We start from the raw sequence: 17175 nt of genomic DNA on the forward strand, positions 1-17175 counted from the left end.
TCATTGAAAAATTGTTAGTGCATCCCTCCAATAGTATTACGATAATGTAAAGTGTATCGATATTGCCGAAGAACAAGGGTCGACACAATTATTTAGGACATCGACCTTAACGACAGATTTCAAGCTCATTGAGATTCACGATTTCCACCACATCCTACGTAATTACCAATACAATCTTAACCTGATAGCGATTAACAATTTTTGTGCAAGTCTGCCTGACACTTCTCATTGGTAAACAATTTTATTTTCATTTCGAATATTCAACGACGTATTTCAGTTGATAAACCATAATGATTAGTTCTTAAGTCCATTGAGAAGAACGCCGACCTAGGTAACCCCACTCCCTTCCAGAGTTCCAGCTATTCCTGCTATACATTCACGATCAGAACTACATATAAAAGACGAGAGACGGTCGCATTAGACTTTGTGCAAAGTTCACGATTTGATGATGGCAGGGCTCGGTAATAAACGGTATTCGATCATTCAAACATGTGTTCTTCTGATGTTCTTAATCGTCGTTCAAGTAACAGGACAAGGTAAGAGGTTTATCTTCAAAGACTCTTTTATTAAGTACATTTATTAAGCCCTAAACGCTCTTCACAGAGGGTTACATAGCACCTGCAAAGAGTTGCTTGGTAATACGCTTAAACTATTGATCTCCATTATAACTTACGTAGTTATCATTAACTTGGTTATCATTAACCCTTACGCTGTCAAGCAACGAGGTACCTGTTCCTCGCAACAGGGAATTAAAAGTTTTTTAAAGCGACGGTGGTCGACAGGTTTCTTTTATTTAAATAAGAAATTTCCGTTAATTTCATCACGTCGATTTATACAGCGCAAAACATGAAATTTTTATTAAATATGCGATTCTTTTATATTTATTATTGCTCGGAATGGTATGTCGGGATTTTTAGTCTGCTCATTTCACTAGTTTTTACCATAGTGAGTCGGCGAGTTTCTCGTAATCGTATCGTTCATCTTGGCGAAGTTTAGTTTCCGAAGAGAACTGCAGCGAGATAAAGTGTCCCGGTCCTCTGAGATATTACAAGGCGCTTGGTTGCACTCCTATTTACGTGAATCCCGACGACAATTGCGCGGAAGCGTACGATTGCAGTCACCTGGACGATTGGTCACGGGATAAATGCTATGTGAATGGCCACGAATACAGTGTCGGAGAGACGTTGAGACCCGAGGATAGCAATCCTTGCGACAGGAATTGCACGTGCACACACTCCAACAATGAGTAAATACTTACATTTTAGCATCGACGATCGTAGCAATTAGTGATGGATTAAAGTTCAATATGTAGCGATAAATCCGAATCGCATCTAACTTAGCATAGTCGTCCTCTCAAGATATAGTGTTTCGATCTTTGTACTGGGTGATTGACAAAACCCCTAATGTTTTTCACATTATCGATATCGGTATATTCTGCTGGAATCTTTCTATGTATTAGTATTTGACGACTATACAGTACTATGTATAAATTATACGTAGTAGCGCGTGAAAGGATTCGAACTTTTACAGAAGTCCTTTATGACTATGTTATGTGCCTTATACGAATCATTCTCTTTATTAACACGCGTTGCTCGAAGCAAGTAAAATTAACAAAAAGGACATTTTTATTGTGTAAACAGTGCCAATTTCGCATGTGCGAAAAGAAAAACTTGCGATCGTGTAGAAGAAGAAAGTTGTTTGTACAGAAGGGCCCATGGTATTTGTTGTGATGATCCATTTTGTGGTGAGTAAATAAAATTCAATAAATTAGGATTGTGATGAGAGAGACTAAACAATTTTGGGAGTATTGGGTATTTTACATTATCTGAAAAGTACACTTCGTTTTCCACAGATTATTGTTTAATGTTAGAAGCAAACCCTGTTTTCTTTGGATAATTTAATAGTATAACATGCCAGCCTACAAATATTTATTCAAATTTATATTATGATGAATGTAATTGAAAAGATGGAAGCTACAGAGTTATGTAGCTTTGATTATATTTTTTATGATAGATATAGGAAAATCAGATGCGATTTGTAATGTTGACGACAAAGTATATCGGGCCGGACAATTCTTCAATCCAAACTCTAATCCGAAACTGATGTGCGTCTGCTTGGATGGATACACAGGTATAATATGAACGAGAAACTAAAATGTCTATAATAAAGTAATTGGTATTTGCTGTATAATTCAGAAATCGAATTTATTTATATTTTGTTTTAGGTGAAAATATCGAGCCCTTCTGTCAAGAAATGAAGCATGATCCTTGCTCTCCTATGTTCGCGGACGATGCTGACAAAGTTCATGACAAATATACACCTATCTGGTTTACACGTGCAAATTTTATTTGTCCAATACCTTTTTACAGATATCGTAAGTTCACAATAAGAAACACGTGTCTAACCCTTTTACGGTTTTTGAATTTTTTATCGAATCATGTTTTCCTAAAGATAGAAGGTTTCAAAAATCAGTTGATAACATTAACAATCTTTTCAAATTCATTTTTATCAAATTTTCTTCAAGTCTCGATTGACAAGAGACCTGAGACTGAGATAGAAAAATTCAAATATCGCGCCAGAGTTAAATCGTTATTTTCCGGAGGAAGTATTAATTTCCTTTAAAAGAAATGTACTTCATAGTATTAACTCTGTTTTCGTAGCGGAATCAACCGACGCCATTATTCGTAAACACGACAACACTTCGTTCGTTTCTGAGAAAGGTACGTGACGTTGAGAATAATTTGCTTTATCTTGTAACATAACAATTCCAGAGGTTTTGAATACTGATCAGCATATGTTAAATTTACTTCGAATTCTGAACGGGACATAATCGAAGATGTTTTTGGGCTTATCGAAATAGAACTATTTGACCTGAAACGTAATAAACGAAAGGAGAAATTTTTATTTTTATTAAATTATTTATTTAGATTAATTAGTTTGGCAGGCAGAAAATACAAAAATACATATCAATAAAAATACTCCTCTATGTGCAATTATAATTTGATAATCTGACAGCTAAACAGAAAATGTTTAATAATTAAAACAGTTCAACAGCCAACTTTCTATCGTGAAACCTCCGATAAACAAGATAGTAATTAACGATAGTAATATTACTCTCACAGAAAGCAGAATGTGCCGGCACGGTGATGTTATGATGAACATAGGCGACGAATTGAGCCTGGACCAACCATCTAATCACATGGTTAATCATCCCCTCGTAACATGCGTGTGCGAAGTGCCTCCAGTTGTGACGTGTAAGAAAGTTAAAGAGCAAGTGTTTCACTTTGTTAGTGATCTATAGAATTTTTAAACGAAAAATAAATATATATGTATGTATGTATTATTATTTTAATCGCTGAATTTTTTTACTATCATTCGTCCAATATTCTGTAACGAATTGCATTTGAATAACGTGCAGATTTTATAACGTGAAGTGATACTTTAGTTTATTAGAAAATTAGAACGTTCCAATGGTTTATTGGAATGATTCATAAATGACATACTTTATCAAAGGCTTGTGTATTTCAATAAATCAAGGAAGCTGACATTTTCAAAAATTCCTTCTCTCCAAAATGAGTATACGGTGTTTGGTAATAAATTACTAATATAAATGTTTGAGATCAATTATTCAAGAATGTTTAATGCATTCCGGCATTGGTAGCATGATAATGTGATGTGTATTAATGTTGCCAAAGAACAAGAACGTACGTAACAAATTCAAGCGTGCGATCGACGCAATTATTTTGGACATCGACCTCGACAACGGACTCCAAAATCATTGAAATTCATGAGGTGCGCCACATTCTATACATGTATTTACCAATACAATTCTTACCTGACTGTGATCAAAAATTTCTGTGTAAGACTGCCTTACTACTTTCACTGATAAACATTTTATTTTTGTTTATTTAATATTCAGTGACGCATTTCAGTTGTTTAACTGTAACAACTAGTTCTTAAGTTTATGGAAAAGAACGTCGACTGCGGTAATATCCACTCCCTTCCATAGTTCGAGCTATTCCTGGTATAAATTCACGGTCAAAGCTACATATAAAAGACGGAAGGCGGTGGTGACGGGAGAATACGCGTGCAGAGTTCACGATCTGACGATGGCTGGATTCGATAATAATTTACGTTCGATCATTGGAAAGTGCGTTCTTCCGATGTTCCTAATAATTGTTCAAGTGACAGGACAAGGTAAGAAGTTTATTTACAAAAAATAACCTGATATACTTCGTACTACTGATTGTCATAGTGATTTAAGCCTTATATTGAGCGTGTTCTTTCCAGACACGAAATATTTCATATTTCTCCGAAACTGGTAGTTTTCTATTTTGTAGTAAATCAATTTTAAAATAAATTGCTACTGTCATGAACTTCATTGCAATCAAATTTGACAACGATTTATGTTGTCATTATGTAGCAAAAAATGTTAATCATTTCATTCGTAGTTTTCAGGAGATTCACATATCTGTAGATAAAACGAACACATTTGTACATCGTCATAATCGTGTACGCATAATACGTAGAAATAACGAATTGACGAGACTTTAGCACATAATCGTTTGCACTTGATTATCGTGTTATCTTACATCATTCGATGAAAATACACAAGAGGTTCGCATAAATACTCGATAACTGATAACATGTTAAAAGGACGGTCAAGATGCATGTGTAAATTAAAATAAGTTTGATACAGTAGATATATGAACTTGTCGAAGAAGTACGTCCTCACCACCTACGATTTTTCGTTCAATTAATAGCAGTTCATGTTCATACATGAGGATTCCACGAAACATTTACTCTTAAATGCAGAGTGCCTCGTTTAAATCCACCCACGCAATTATCTCGTAAACTATTCATTATTCGACAAAATATTTCAAGTAGAATTTACTTCGTTTCAAGGGCGCTATCTTTCGATGGTTAGAAATTTGATTTCGGTGGACGTACCTTAGATTTCAAGGTGATCTTCACTCTTTTAATTGAAATATTTTTTATACATCACCCGACGCAGTTTTTAATTAAAACTATATATATAAGACTACTATATATACTACTATATATACTATATATATGAGACAAGGAAAACAAAAATAAGGAACGTAGTACATTTTCTTTCCGTGTCCTTCGTCTTATTGTTGGACGTTCAAATAAGCAAATTTTCATTTACGGCAATTCGGATAATAGGAGCTCAGATAAAGTTCAATTAATAAGGCACTACTAAAATTTCGATTACATAAATAAACTAAAGTTCCACTCTATCGCACTATGCCATAAAACTAACATATGTATACATATATATGTATACATTTACAGTAAGATTTTACGCTTTTCGGCGTGACAGAGATTTCTATTAATTTAATCTAATTTTATTTTTTGGTTTAATTTTACCACTCTATACAACACAGAAACCCAGTAAATTTTATTCTTAGTATTTTACTTGTATATTATTGTTCAAAAGATATATATAAGGATTTTTATTTCGTTTGCTCCAACACTTTTCACCTGTGCGAATTAATGAATTCTTCCTAATTATTTCGCTCATTTTGGTCATGGTTCGTTAATAAAGAGAACTGCAATGAAGCAAATTGTCCTGGTCAATTGATTGTGAGACATTACAAGGGAATTGGCTGTACTCCTATTTACGCGAATCCTAACGACTGTTGCGCGGAAGCATACGATTGTAGTCACCTGGACAATTTGTCACGGGATAAATGCTATGTGAATGGCCACGAATACAGCGTCGGGGAGATGCTGAAACCCGAAGACAGCAATCCTTGCGACTGGAATTGTACGTGTACACAGTACGAAAATACGTAAGTACGTCAGCTTTGATGATCCTAACAATTACTATTGGGTGCAAGTTCAATACGTGCAGACAGATCCAAATTAAATCTAATTCTTCATACAGCCTTGCTCATAAGATATAATAGTTCAACGTTTGTATCGATATATTCTGTATATTATGTTGGGATCTGTATATGTATTAATACTTTTAATGGTTACATACCGCAAGTCATGAGAGCATTCGAACTATGACAAAAATCATTTATGAATATATTATATGCCTTGTGGGAATCATTTGAAATTTCATGAACACGCATTACTGGAACTAAATAAGATTAACTAAAAGAATATTTTTATTGTGTGAGCAGTGCCTTTTTCCATTGCGAGGAATTAGGAAGTTGTTATGGTACAGAGGAGGAAAGATGTTCATATAGGAGAATGCATGGTCTTTGTTGCGGATTTCCATTTTGCCGTGAGTAAATTAAACTCAATAAATTACGATTGCGATAAGGAAAATGTTTAAATTTAAAAGCCCATTCTCTTTAAGTAATTCAGTAATATGATTGTTAGACTGTGAATATTCATGCAAATTCATATTCTTATGAATATCACTGAAAAGGTGGAACGTAAAGATCTATGGTTTTGATTGCGTTTTCTAGATGAGGAAGAAGCAGATAATACAACTTGTAACGTTGACGGTAAAATTTATAAGGTTGGGGAGTACTTCTATCCAAACGCTAATCCAAAGTTGTTGTGTCTTTGCATGGAGGGATACACAGGTATAATATGAAAGAAAAGCTGAAACGTGTGTAACGAAGTAATTGGTATCTAGTTTATTAATAAAAAAAATGAAACATAATTAAGTGTTCTTTTAGGTCAGAATATCGAGCCTTTCTGTCAGCAATTGAACCGTGATCCGTGCTCTGCTCTGTTCGATGGAGCTGCTACCCAAGTTCATGACAAGTGGATACCTGTGTTTTTCCTGTTTAATCATTATTGTCCTATAACCTTTTATAGATATCGTAAGTTTACAATAATGGTCACGTGTTTTCAAGCTTCCTACGTTTTGATCGATTATTTTTTACCGGATCATGTTTTTTTAATGTTAGAAAATTTCATAAATCTTAGGCTAGAGTAAATTAATAATTTTTTTAAAGCATTATTTAAAAGCCTCCTTAATAAGTATATTTTTAAAGTCTCCGTTTAATTTTATTTTTGACCGAATCGTATCCCTCTATCGTTGGAGAACGTTTTAAATCAAATTGATGTGAAATGAAGTCTTTTTATCGATTCATACGAAACCTAAATTAAGATGCAAAAATTCAAGTACCTCGGCAGAGTTAAATCGTTATTTTTTGAAAGAAACATTAATTTTCTCTAAGAGAAATGTATTTCTAGAATTAATTTTGTTTTTGCAGCGAGTCCAAGCGACAGTGTTATTTCTAAACATAACAGCACTACATCAGTCCCTGTAGAAGGTACGTGGCGTTGAAAATAATGTGCTTCAACGTGTAGCATTATCTTTCATGCTTTCTTATTCGAAATTCTCAAAATAACATTACATAATAAGATTCGCAAATTCCCTAGTTTATCACTATAGAAATTTTAATTTGACTGATCTATCTACCTTTCAGTTTCAATGTGAAGCAAGTTCAATATAGAAATTCATAGCTAATCTTTTCGCGTAATCTCGTCGATAAAGTTATCATCGTAAAATAATCAGCTGATCATTCGGTACGAACATTTAATACTATCGTCGGCGAAAATCCAGGAAAAGAAGAAGACTCAATTTATGCTATTCAGTATCCTTCCTTGATCATTTAGATACTCGCCTAATTTACTTTACTAACAAGATAATTAACGATACCAATTCTATCATATTGATCTTACAGGAAACGTAACGTGTCGGCACGGTAATCTGACGCTGCGCATAGGCGAGGAATTGAGCGATGAACAACCAACCGAGATTTGGTCTGCCGGCGTGAAATGTGTTTGCGAGGTGCCTCCATATTTGACGTGCTCCAGGTCAGCGGAACCATCAGAAGAAGACTAAAGTCGAGATAATTTTTAAATTTAAACTATCTATCTAACTCCTTTAGTTCTTAAACATGTTATCGTCATCTGGCTAATTTTCGAAAGCTATCGCGTTTAAATAATTTGTTGATTTTATGATGTGAAATAAAATGCATTAGTAAGTAAAAAAATTAGAATGTTTCAAAGATTAGTAGAATAGCTCGTAAATCGATATAATCTACCGAAAGCTGTTGTATTTTACTAAATCGTGGCAGTTAAAATTTTATTTTTAATACTTAATAATTTTTTTTGTTACCGATATAGATGGTCGATACTCATTAATTCAAGAATTTTTAATTCATTAATGGTATCTAATCTGTATTAATGTCGTCAAAGAACAACGCACGTAATAAATCCATTGCTTCAAAAAGAGACTCCAAAATCGTAGAAATTCGTGTGGTGCGCCATACTCTGCATAATTACCAACAGAATCCCAGCCTGATAGTGATAAAACATTTCTATACAAGCATGCGCTATTTCCTTCACTGATAAACATTTTATCCACTGATAAACATTCATTTAACATCGTATTCTATAACACATTTTAGTTGAATAACTATAATAAACAGTCCATCAGCTCATGAAAATATACTGGTCTAGGTAATATCTCTCTTCCACGGTTCCATCTATTCGTGATATTCATCCACTGTCAAAGCTCCATACAAAAGACGAAAGACGATCGCGATAAGAGAATACGTGTGCAGAGTGCAGGATCTAACGATGGCTGGGCTCGAAAATAATTCACGAAATAAGAAGTTTATTTAGGAAAAGTATCTCGCTGATAAACTTGGTATCATCGATTAGCTTAATGACTTAACCCTTAAGTTGTGCAGCAGCGAGGTACCTAGGTACTTTGAGCATATCCTTTCCATACATTAAATAATATAATATAATGTAATAATTTCAGGTTTATATCTTTCTTGTTTTCCATTTCTGTAACGCATCGCATACAGTTATAAAGAATTCGTGTCAAAATATTATACGAAAGAACAATATATCGATGTACGCCGATCCGGAAAGTAATTCTCACTGATACGAATTATGAAAATTGAATTTGCTGCAAACTGATTTTACTACGAAATTTCTGGCTGTCATAAGATAATAAGATATTTTTAACCCCGTCAATTTCTCTTTCCGAGATATTCAAACATTTCCAGATAAAGTGAACAGACTGTTTATGATTGTAATTGCGTATACGTGATATACACAAATAACGAATTTGCTAGGTTTTTCCACACGATTGTACATACTTGATTACCATGTTATTTTAATACATCGTTTCATGAAAATGGACAAGACGTTCGAGTAAATATTTGATAATTGATAAAGCGTTGTTTGATGAATTGGAAAATGTTAATTAAAATCGCTTATATATTACACTGTGCGATAAGTTTCACGTACACATGTGTTTCCATTTATAACAAGATTTTACAAGTATTTGCAACGTGAGGAAAATTTCAAATGACTTTGAAATGGTATCGTGGTATATTTTTGCCTAAGCAAGTAATTTTTATGAATTTATTCGCAGCGCCCTATAAAAGATAAGAAAAAATCTACTGGAGAAAAATCCATACGGAAGAACGCATGGTCTATGTTGCGCAATCTGTTTACTGACCAATACGTTTACCGAAGAATCTGTTTACAGATCAATCAGTTTATCGTACAATTATCATACTAGATGTTTGATGCAAAATTTCATAGCGAATCTTTTCGTATAATCTTGCCAATAAAATTCGTATCATCAATGAAATTAATACTCTTCTCGGCACGAATCCAGATACAGAATGAAATTCGATTGGTTCTTACCAATTTTCTTCCTTGTTTATTATACACGCGCTTAACGTGCTTTACCAACGATGTATTTAACGATGGTAACTCCATCACAGAGAACACAAAATGTAGCGATACGCTAATCTGACGATGAATATAGACAACGTAGGGAACTTGGAACAACCTGGTTTGGTAACGTAGAAAGCGCGTGCAAGTTACCTCCGTTGTTGATACACAAGAATATAATACTACCTTTGACTTCTCAAAATTTGGTAAAAAATTATCAATACATATGTGCGAATACTTCAGGTCATTCGCTGAAGAATTTTTAATATATCCCTTGATCGGTGTTGCGATAATGTACGTAACGTGTATGAATATTAACAAAGAACAACCAAGTTCGTAACAAGTTCAAGCGTGCGATCGACACATTTACTTTGGACTCCAACATTAACAACACACTCGAAAATCATTGACATCCCTGAGGTGCACAACGCTCTACATGCATAATTACCAACACCATCCTACCCTGACCGTGATTGAAAATTTCTGTGTAAGTTTACATTGCTTTCTTCGATGATAAACATTTTATCTTCATTTATCTAATATTTGTGACGTAATCAACTGATTAACAGTAATAACAAGTTCTTCGGCTCATTAAGAAGAATGCTGACTTAGGTAATATCCACTCCCCTCCATAGCACGAGCTATTTCAGCTATTTATTCACGTCAAAGCTGCATATAAAAGGCGGCCGATGACGGTGCCAAGAGAATACGCGCGTAGAGTTCACGATCTGAGGATGGCCGGGCTCGGTAATTCGCGTTCAATCATTGGAACCTGCGTTCTTCTGATGTTCCTAATAGCTGTTCAAGTGACTGGAGAAGGTAAGAAATTTATTTACGAAATGTATCTTAGTGATATACTTCGTAGCGATGGTTATTATAATGGTTTGATCCTTATGTTGCCCAGCAACGGTGTATCTTGGTATTTTTCCCATACGCAAAATATACAACGATAATTAATTCTTGCGCACAGGAATATTGTTTGAAAAATGAGGTATTTGTGTGATTTCTGCGAAAGATAGTTTTACGCTTTGTTATCGTGTTATATAAATCGTTTATTTACATCGTCCGATAAAAATATACAGGAGGTTTTTGTAAATACTTGATAACTGATACGAAAAGCGGGTAAGATGCATGTGAATTGAAACTTATATATAGCGCACTGCGCGAAAAGTTTCACATAACACGTCTACATAGACGATACGATTTTGCGTATTTGTGTATTTCTTTCGAGTAAAACGACAAATTTTCATCGATCTAATTGCACGGTTTTATAAAAAATGTAAGAGGCTATTAAATTCTTATGCCAAGTATAGTTTATATGTATTACTGTTTGAAAGACGCATAACGACTTTTATTCTGCTTGTTTTACTGCGCAAATCAGTGAATTTTTTCTAATTATTTCGTTCACTTTGTTCGTTTCATTAATAAAGAGGACTGCAATGAAGTAAATTGTCCCGCTGAACTGATTGTGAGATATTACAAGGGGATTGGCTGTACTCCTATTTACGCGAATCCCAACGACTGTTGCGCGGAAGCATACAATTGTAGTCATGTGGACAATTTGTCACGGGATAAATGCTATGTGAATGGCAACGAGTATAGCATCGGGGAGATGCTGAAACCCGAGGACAGTAATCTTTGCGACTGGAATTGCACATGTACGAATTTCAGAGATGTGTAAGTACATTAGCTTTGGCGATCGTAACGATTAGTGATTGGTTCAAGTTCAGTGCACATCAAATAAATTTGAGTCGAATCTCATCCCACATAATCCTGTTTCATCAGATATAATAGTTCGATCTTTGTATTGGATTGAGAAAAATAGTTTATGAATATATTATATGTCTTGTGGTAGTCATTTGAAAATTCATGAACACGCATTACTGGAATTAAGTAAGATTAACTAAAAGAATATTTTTATCGTGTGAGCAGTGCCTTTTTCCAATGCGATAAATTAAACGATTGTAATAATGCAGAGGAACAGAGCTGTTTGTACAGAAGAACGCATGGTCTTTGTTGCGAAAATCCATTTTGCGGTGAGTAAACTAAATACAATAAATTAAGATTGTAATAAGAAAGATCAAATAAGTATTGGTATTAACATAATTTATAATTGATTTAATGCTTGTCGTTGATTAAAAGCAAATCCTATTTTCTTTGAATAATACAGTAAGACAGTGGTTCTGCACATGCAAATTATTGCTGTCTTATTCGAATAAAAAGTATTTGGCATGTGCATTTACTCGTAATAAAACTTTTCTCTGTGATTTTCATAATTGTTAATATGAAATTGACAAGTGTTTCAAATATATAAACGCATTTGGTACGTTACGGATGGAGATTTTGATAACAAAGAATCATTTACAGGGGGTCAATGATAAACAAAATAGAATAGAATAGTAGAATAGTTACACTGCGGATACTTATGCAAATTCATATTCTTATAACGTAAAGATCTATGGTTTTGATTGCGTTTTCTAGATAAGGAAGAAGCAGATAATACAACTTGTAACGTTGACGGTAAAGTTTATCAGGCCGGGGAGTACTTCTATCCAAAGGCTAATACAAAGTTGTCGTGTCTTTGCATGGAAGGATACACAGGTATAATATAAGAGAAAAGCCGAAATGTGTGCAACGAAGTAATTGATATCTAATTTATCACTAAAAAAATGAAATTTAATTAAATGTTCTTTTAGGTGAGAATATCGAGCCTTTCTGTCAGCAACTGAACCGTGATCCGTGCTCTGCTCTGTTCAGCGTGGCTGCTCCCCAAGTTCATGACCAGTGGTTACCTATGTTTCTTACGCTACCAAATTATAATTGCTATCAACTTCTATATATGAGCCGTAAGTTCACAATTGCAAACACGTGTTTAATCCTTCCGCGTTCTCTGCATCAGAAGTATTAATTTTCTATAAAACGTTTCCTATACGACTAATTAGTTGTAAAAAAATTAATTTGGGAAGTTACAATACTAGCTACCGCCTAGTAACTGAACCGAGTATCATTCACTGGGAAAATTTGATGTCAGCTAGGAAGATAGCATCCAAGTCCGTCATAAGCAGCTCCCAAAATGGTTATCTTTTCGTAATTTTTGTTTACTCTTCGGAATGCTCAAGATAAATGCAAACAAATGTAATAACTAGAATTGGGATAGTGCTCGGGTTTTAATTAGGATGGTGGACGTGAAACATTTTTTTATTTTTCTATCCTACTCGATGCTGAAATTGCGTTTGAGTATGACGTACAAATATCCCGAAGTATAATTAGAAAATGAAGCTTTGTAACTATTACGAAGATTGAGAAAGTATGTTATGAATTGAAATCTGAAACAGTGAGAAACATTCTATTAATAAAGATTTCTATTAAGTAAGATTTTCCAGAGATACATAAGATACATAAAATCACATATGGCGAATAAAAATTATTTCAGTTATATGTACTTAGAAAAAAGTCAAAATGTAAAAATAATTGCAAAAAAATACCATTTATACCCATTTACAAAGCTGCTTACGGACAGACTTCGACGTCATTTTTTTAGTCGATATCAAATTTTCCGAGCGAATAGTACTTATTTCAGTTATTAAGAGGTAAAGTACTATAACTTCCTACAGTTACCTTTTTCAAATAATCATTCATTTCGAAAACTTCTTCGTAAGAGAAATCTATTTTACAGAATTAATTTTGTTTTTGCAGCGTACTTAGATGATGTCGATACCGAGGAATTTAACAACACTCTGTCGGTTTCTGAGGAAGGTACGTGGTTTTGAGAATGTAATTCAACCTATAACGTCATTTCTAATGTCTCCGTACCTGTATTTCTCGAAATGATATTCAAATAGGATTCATCGATTCCGTATTTCATCATCATCATCATCATAGAAATTTTAACTTGACCAGTCTGTTTATTATTCGATTTTCATATCAGATAGATCTGATATAGAATTTTATAGCTAATCATGAGGTGATCATTTAGTACGACCATTTAATGCTGTCGGCAAAAATCACAAAATTAAAAGCAGCTCGTTGGCACTTCCTTGGCATTTGATATCACTGTTTCACTTATTTTACTGCGAAGTTGTTATATGAATGCGATCAATGATGTTAATTTTATTATATTAGTTTTTACAGATACCAAAACGTGCCTATTTGGTAATGAAACGATGCGCATAGGTGAGGAATGGGAACCAGGACCGGTCGACATGTGGATGGTTGACATGAAATGTAAATGCGAGGTGCCTCCATTTATGACGTGTCAGAGGTCAATGGCAGTACCAGAAGAAGACTAAAGTCGAGATAATTTTTAAATTTGAATTATCTATCTAACTGCTTTAGTTCTTGAATATGTTATTGTTATCTGACTAATTTTTGAAGGCTGTCGCGTTTAAAAAATTTATTGATTTTATGATGTGAAATAAAATACATTAGTAAGTTAAAAAATTGGAACGTTTCAATCATTAGTAGAATAGCTTAGTACAAAAGTTGTTGTATTTAAATCATAGCAGTTGAAATTTTTTAAATACACTTTGTTACTGAAAAAAAGGAATGTGCTGCATTTGGTAATAAATTGCTTTCTTTACTAAATTTGCATTTCTTTATTATTCTAACTATGTCTATTAATGACATAGTTTATTAACCAATCTTTGATAACGAAAGGATAATAAACGATAGAATGAGACTCGTTTTACGACGCGACGTGCCAACTTTGATATAAACTTGTAATGTTTGCATAATTAATATGATTATCCGGTATTTCGTTGCTCGAAATTGAAAAACTTTCTGTTCCTTAAAGAAGCCATCTTTTCATCCTGGAGAAACACCTTCTATCAATCTGTGTTATATCTTGAAAACCATATTTCAGAAAGTTCTTAAGCTTCTTAAGTCTTTGTATCGCGCGCGCATTCGAACGAAGTTTTAAATCGTAGATAAGAGAGAAAGATATATATAGATACCTCTTACAACATAAATAATTCACCCAACTTTTAATCCAAGAACGTTATTCATCGAATACCTTGGGTGAGTTTATCGATCGAAGAAAATTTAAGGAATCCCGAGTATCTTAGTAAATATCGGACAACTATGCGTTTCATAAATCTGTCATAATTTACCGAAGATTGCGGTACATCCCACTGAATTCCGAGATTTTTCGTGCCTCTGTCAAATTTTACGATTCTCAATTTATAATCTGCGAAAGTATGGTAGAAACATTATTGCGAAGAAAGAGAAAACGAACTTCCAATTTTAGTTTTCTTTTTCCTTTCTTCTCGTTTGATATGTCACTATCGATATTTTATCTATCGTGCTCTGATAAAAATGAATTATATATTCATAGAAATTAACAAGGAAATAAACGAATAAACAAGTCGCAAGAATTAACAAAAAGCTTGCATACATAAACCTAATAGTTTGACCGCATTGATAAGAACGTTTCAAATATTTTCAGATATACCATAAACGAACCTGCGAACGCATTGTGGTTCTTTTAAAAAATTTAATTCGCAGCTTACACTGCGGTACACAACGCACAACGTTGTATCACTTCGCAGTTCCCAGACCTACTAATTTTTCATTCATTTAAATGGACCAGAAGCATGCTTATTTAGCACGATCTCGTGTAACATGACGTTACTAGAAAAGATAAAGAGATCTAAAAACGTTGCATTAATGACACGAAATGTGCACATTCCTCGGGACTAAATATTGAAACGTTTGTCGTACTATTTTATTTTGTGCATTTTTATGTATTTTATATGTAACTGAATTAAACAGGGTGTTTCACAAATGTCAACTGAAATTTGACAACTTTCCCTGATAATCCACAAAATCCCACATACTTGTATGTCGATTTAGTAATTTTGTTTCTGATGAAAAATTGTATTTCTCATAAAAAAAAAATCTGAACCGATCGACTACCCAAAGATTGAATTAACGATTTACCTTTTCCGGTGAAAAGCAAGATCCAAATGCATAGATTACACTTCGCTTTGGCGTATAACTACGTTTAAGTATCTGAAATTTCACCTAATACGAGTTCTTTTCATCACGATGTGTGCACTCTTTAAGTAATTATGTTGTTATACCTACTTTTAGTGATATTTACGTTTTAAGCAAAGCCAGCATTTGCATGCATTTGAATACATTACAATACCTTCTACGTACAAACTGACGTTTTTACCAGCTATTCACGTGCGCGCGCGAACTTTTTGATTACATAATCTATTCTTGCATCGCGTTGTTTTTAGTTTCAATGCTATTCTGATATCTTCCACGTAAATTTAAACTGCAGAGTGCGTCATTGTGATATAAAATGTTATACTGTAAGTTTTCGATGAAACGATCACGTATTTTACAGAAGAAAATATTCAGAGACATTTCAATATGTAAATGGATCTTGCTCCATTTAAAGATATATTGAAAAGAGAAAATAACCTAGATTTCCTAGATAGATGCGCGAGATGTAATACAGATGTGTGTCACGATTGTAGAAAATAAAGATAAAATTTGAAAAAATAACTGTACATCTAATTCTTGAACTCATTTAATGAGTAGGTTACTTAATAATTCATACCTAAACAACTATTATCATTAAGCTACAATTAATCGATTAATCCCATTTTTCCGAACTGTACACAGTTTACGTATGGAAAATTTCGTGAGAAGTTACCAATGAAAGTTAAAAATTCGAGAAGTTGAAGATTACAATGTTAATTTAAGATATAATATTAGAATTGACTGGTTTGTATACTTTGTACAATTTTTGTTTGTAAACTGTACAATTTTAGTTGCTGAAATTAATTAGGATTATTTTCCTTAGAAAAAGAGTTTCTAGTTTTACATTATTTTCGTTTTAGAATAAATGAAAATCCTTTACCTGTTGCTTAAACTATGTTATGTAATTTCAATTTGTAACAATCGGATTTTTTAATGAATTAGTCGGTGTCCTCAATTCTTTCTCTTTTTTTTCGAGCCGGTTCTTATAGTCTTTGCCATCACGTACCGGCTAACGAGAGCCTCGTTAGTTACTAACGAATTGTTTGGATACAATCCAACTTCCAAAACGTGCTTTCCGTTTGTTTAATATTCGAATTGGTGATGATTCAATTTGAATGTTCTAACACTGTACAAATGAAATGGCTTGTGTTACTTTAGAGAAAAAAATTGTTAAGTTTTCAATTAGATTATTTAAAGGAAAGTCTTCATTGAAACTCGACACCATACACTTTTCGTTTATTACTATAAAATTTGATTTTACTTTTATGACATACCTATATTTTAAAATCGACCTAAAGCCTTGGTAAATATATTAATTCTTTACTTGGTAAATATATTAATTCTTGTAATCTACTGTAAGATTACACGTATGTTAATTATCGCTATTGTTACTATTACTGCATTTGCAAATAGTATGATTAAATTGGAACTTGTCCATTCATTTAAATTATTTCAATATACAATACCAAATTTCATTAATTTAATCGT

At 33.4% G+C, this 17175-nt stretch overlaps 1 protein-coding gene across 1 annotated transcript; it reads left to right on the plus strand.

Moving 5' to 3' along the window:
- The first annotated feature begins 402 nt into the window (after positions 1-402).
- LOC132910556 (uncharacterized) lies at positions 403-14138 on the plus strand. The gene is made up of 14 exons (XM_060966328.1): positions 403-536; positions 997-1246; positions 1641-1744; positions 2014-2130; positions 2225-2374; positions 2661-2720; positions 3123-3299; positions 4045-4197; positions 5570-5816; positions 6156-6259; positions 6447-6566; positions 12393-12542; positions 13393-13452; positions 13819-14138. Exons 1-14 carry the CDS (start codon positions 446-448, stop codon positions 13983-13985), a joined length of 1950 nt encoding a protein of 649 aa, XP_060822311.1. The 5' UTR covers positions 403-445; the 3' UTR covers positions 13986-14138.
- The last annotated feature ends 3037 nt before the right edge of the window (positions 14139-17175 follow it).

This window comes from Bombus pascuorum, chromosome 9, assembly GCF_905332965.1.
Source record: "Bombus pascuorum chromosome 9, iyBomPasc1.1, whole genome shotgun sequence".
NCBI classification, from domain to species: domain Eukaryota; kingdom Metazoa; phylum Arthropoda; class Insecta; order Hymenoptera; family Apidae; genus Bombus; species Bombus pascuorum.

Bases quoted from the DNA above. Each gene is read 5' to 3' on its own strand.
- LOC132910556 (XM_060966328.1), top strand. From the start codon at position 446: ATGATGGCAGGGCTCGGTAATAAACGGTATTCGATCATTCAAACATGT. The intron at 2,131-2,224 runs GTATAATATGAA...ATTTTGTTTTAG, and splicing joins CTGCTTGGATGGATACACAG to GTGAAAATATCGAGCCCTTC. The intron at 5,817-6,155 runs GTAAGTACGTCA...TTGTGTGAGCAG, and splicing joins TGTACACAGTACGAAAATAC to TGCCTTTTTCCATTGCGAGG.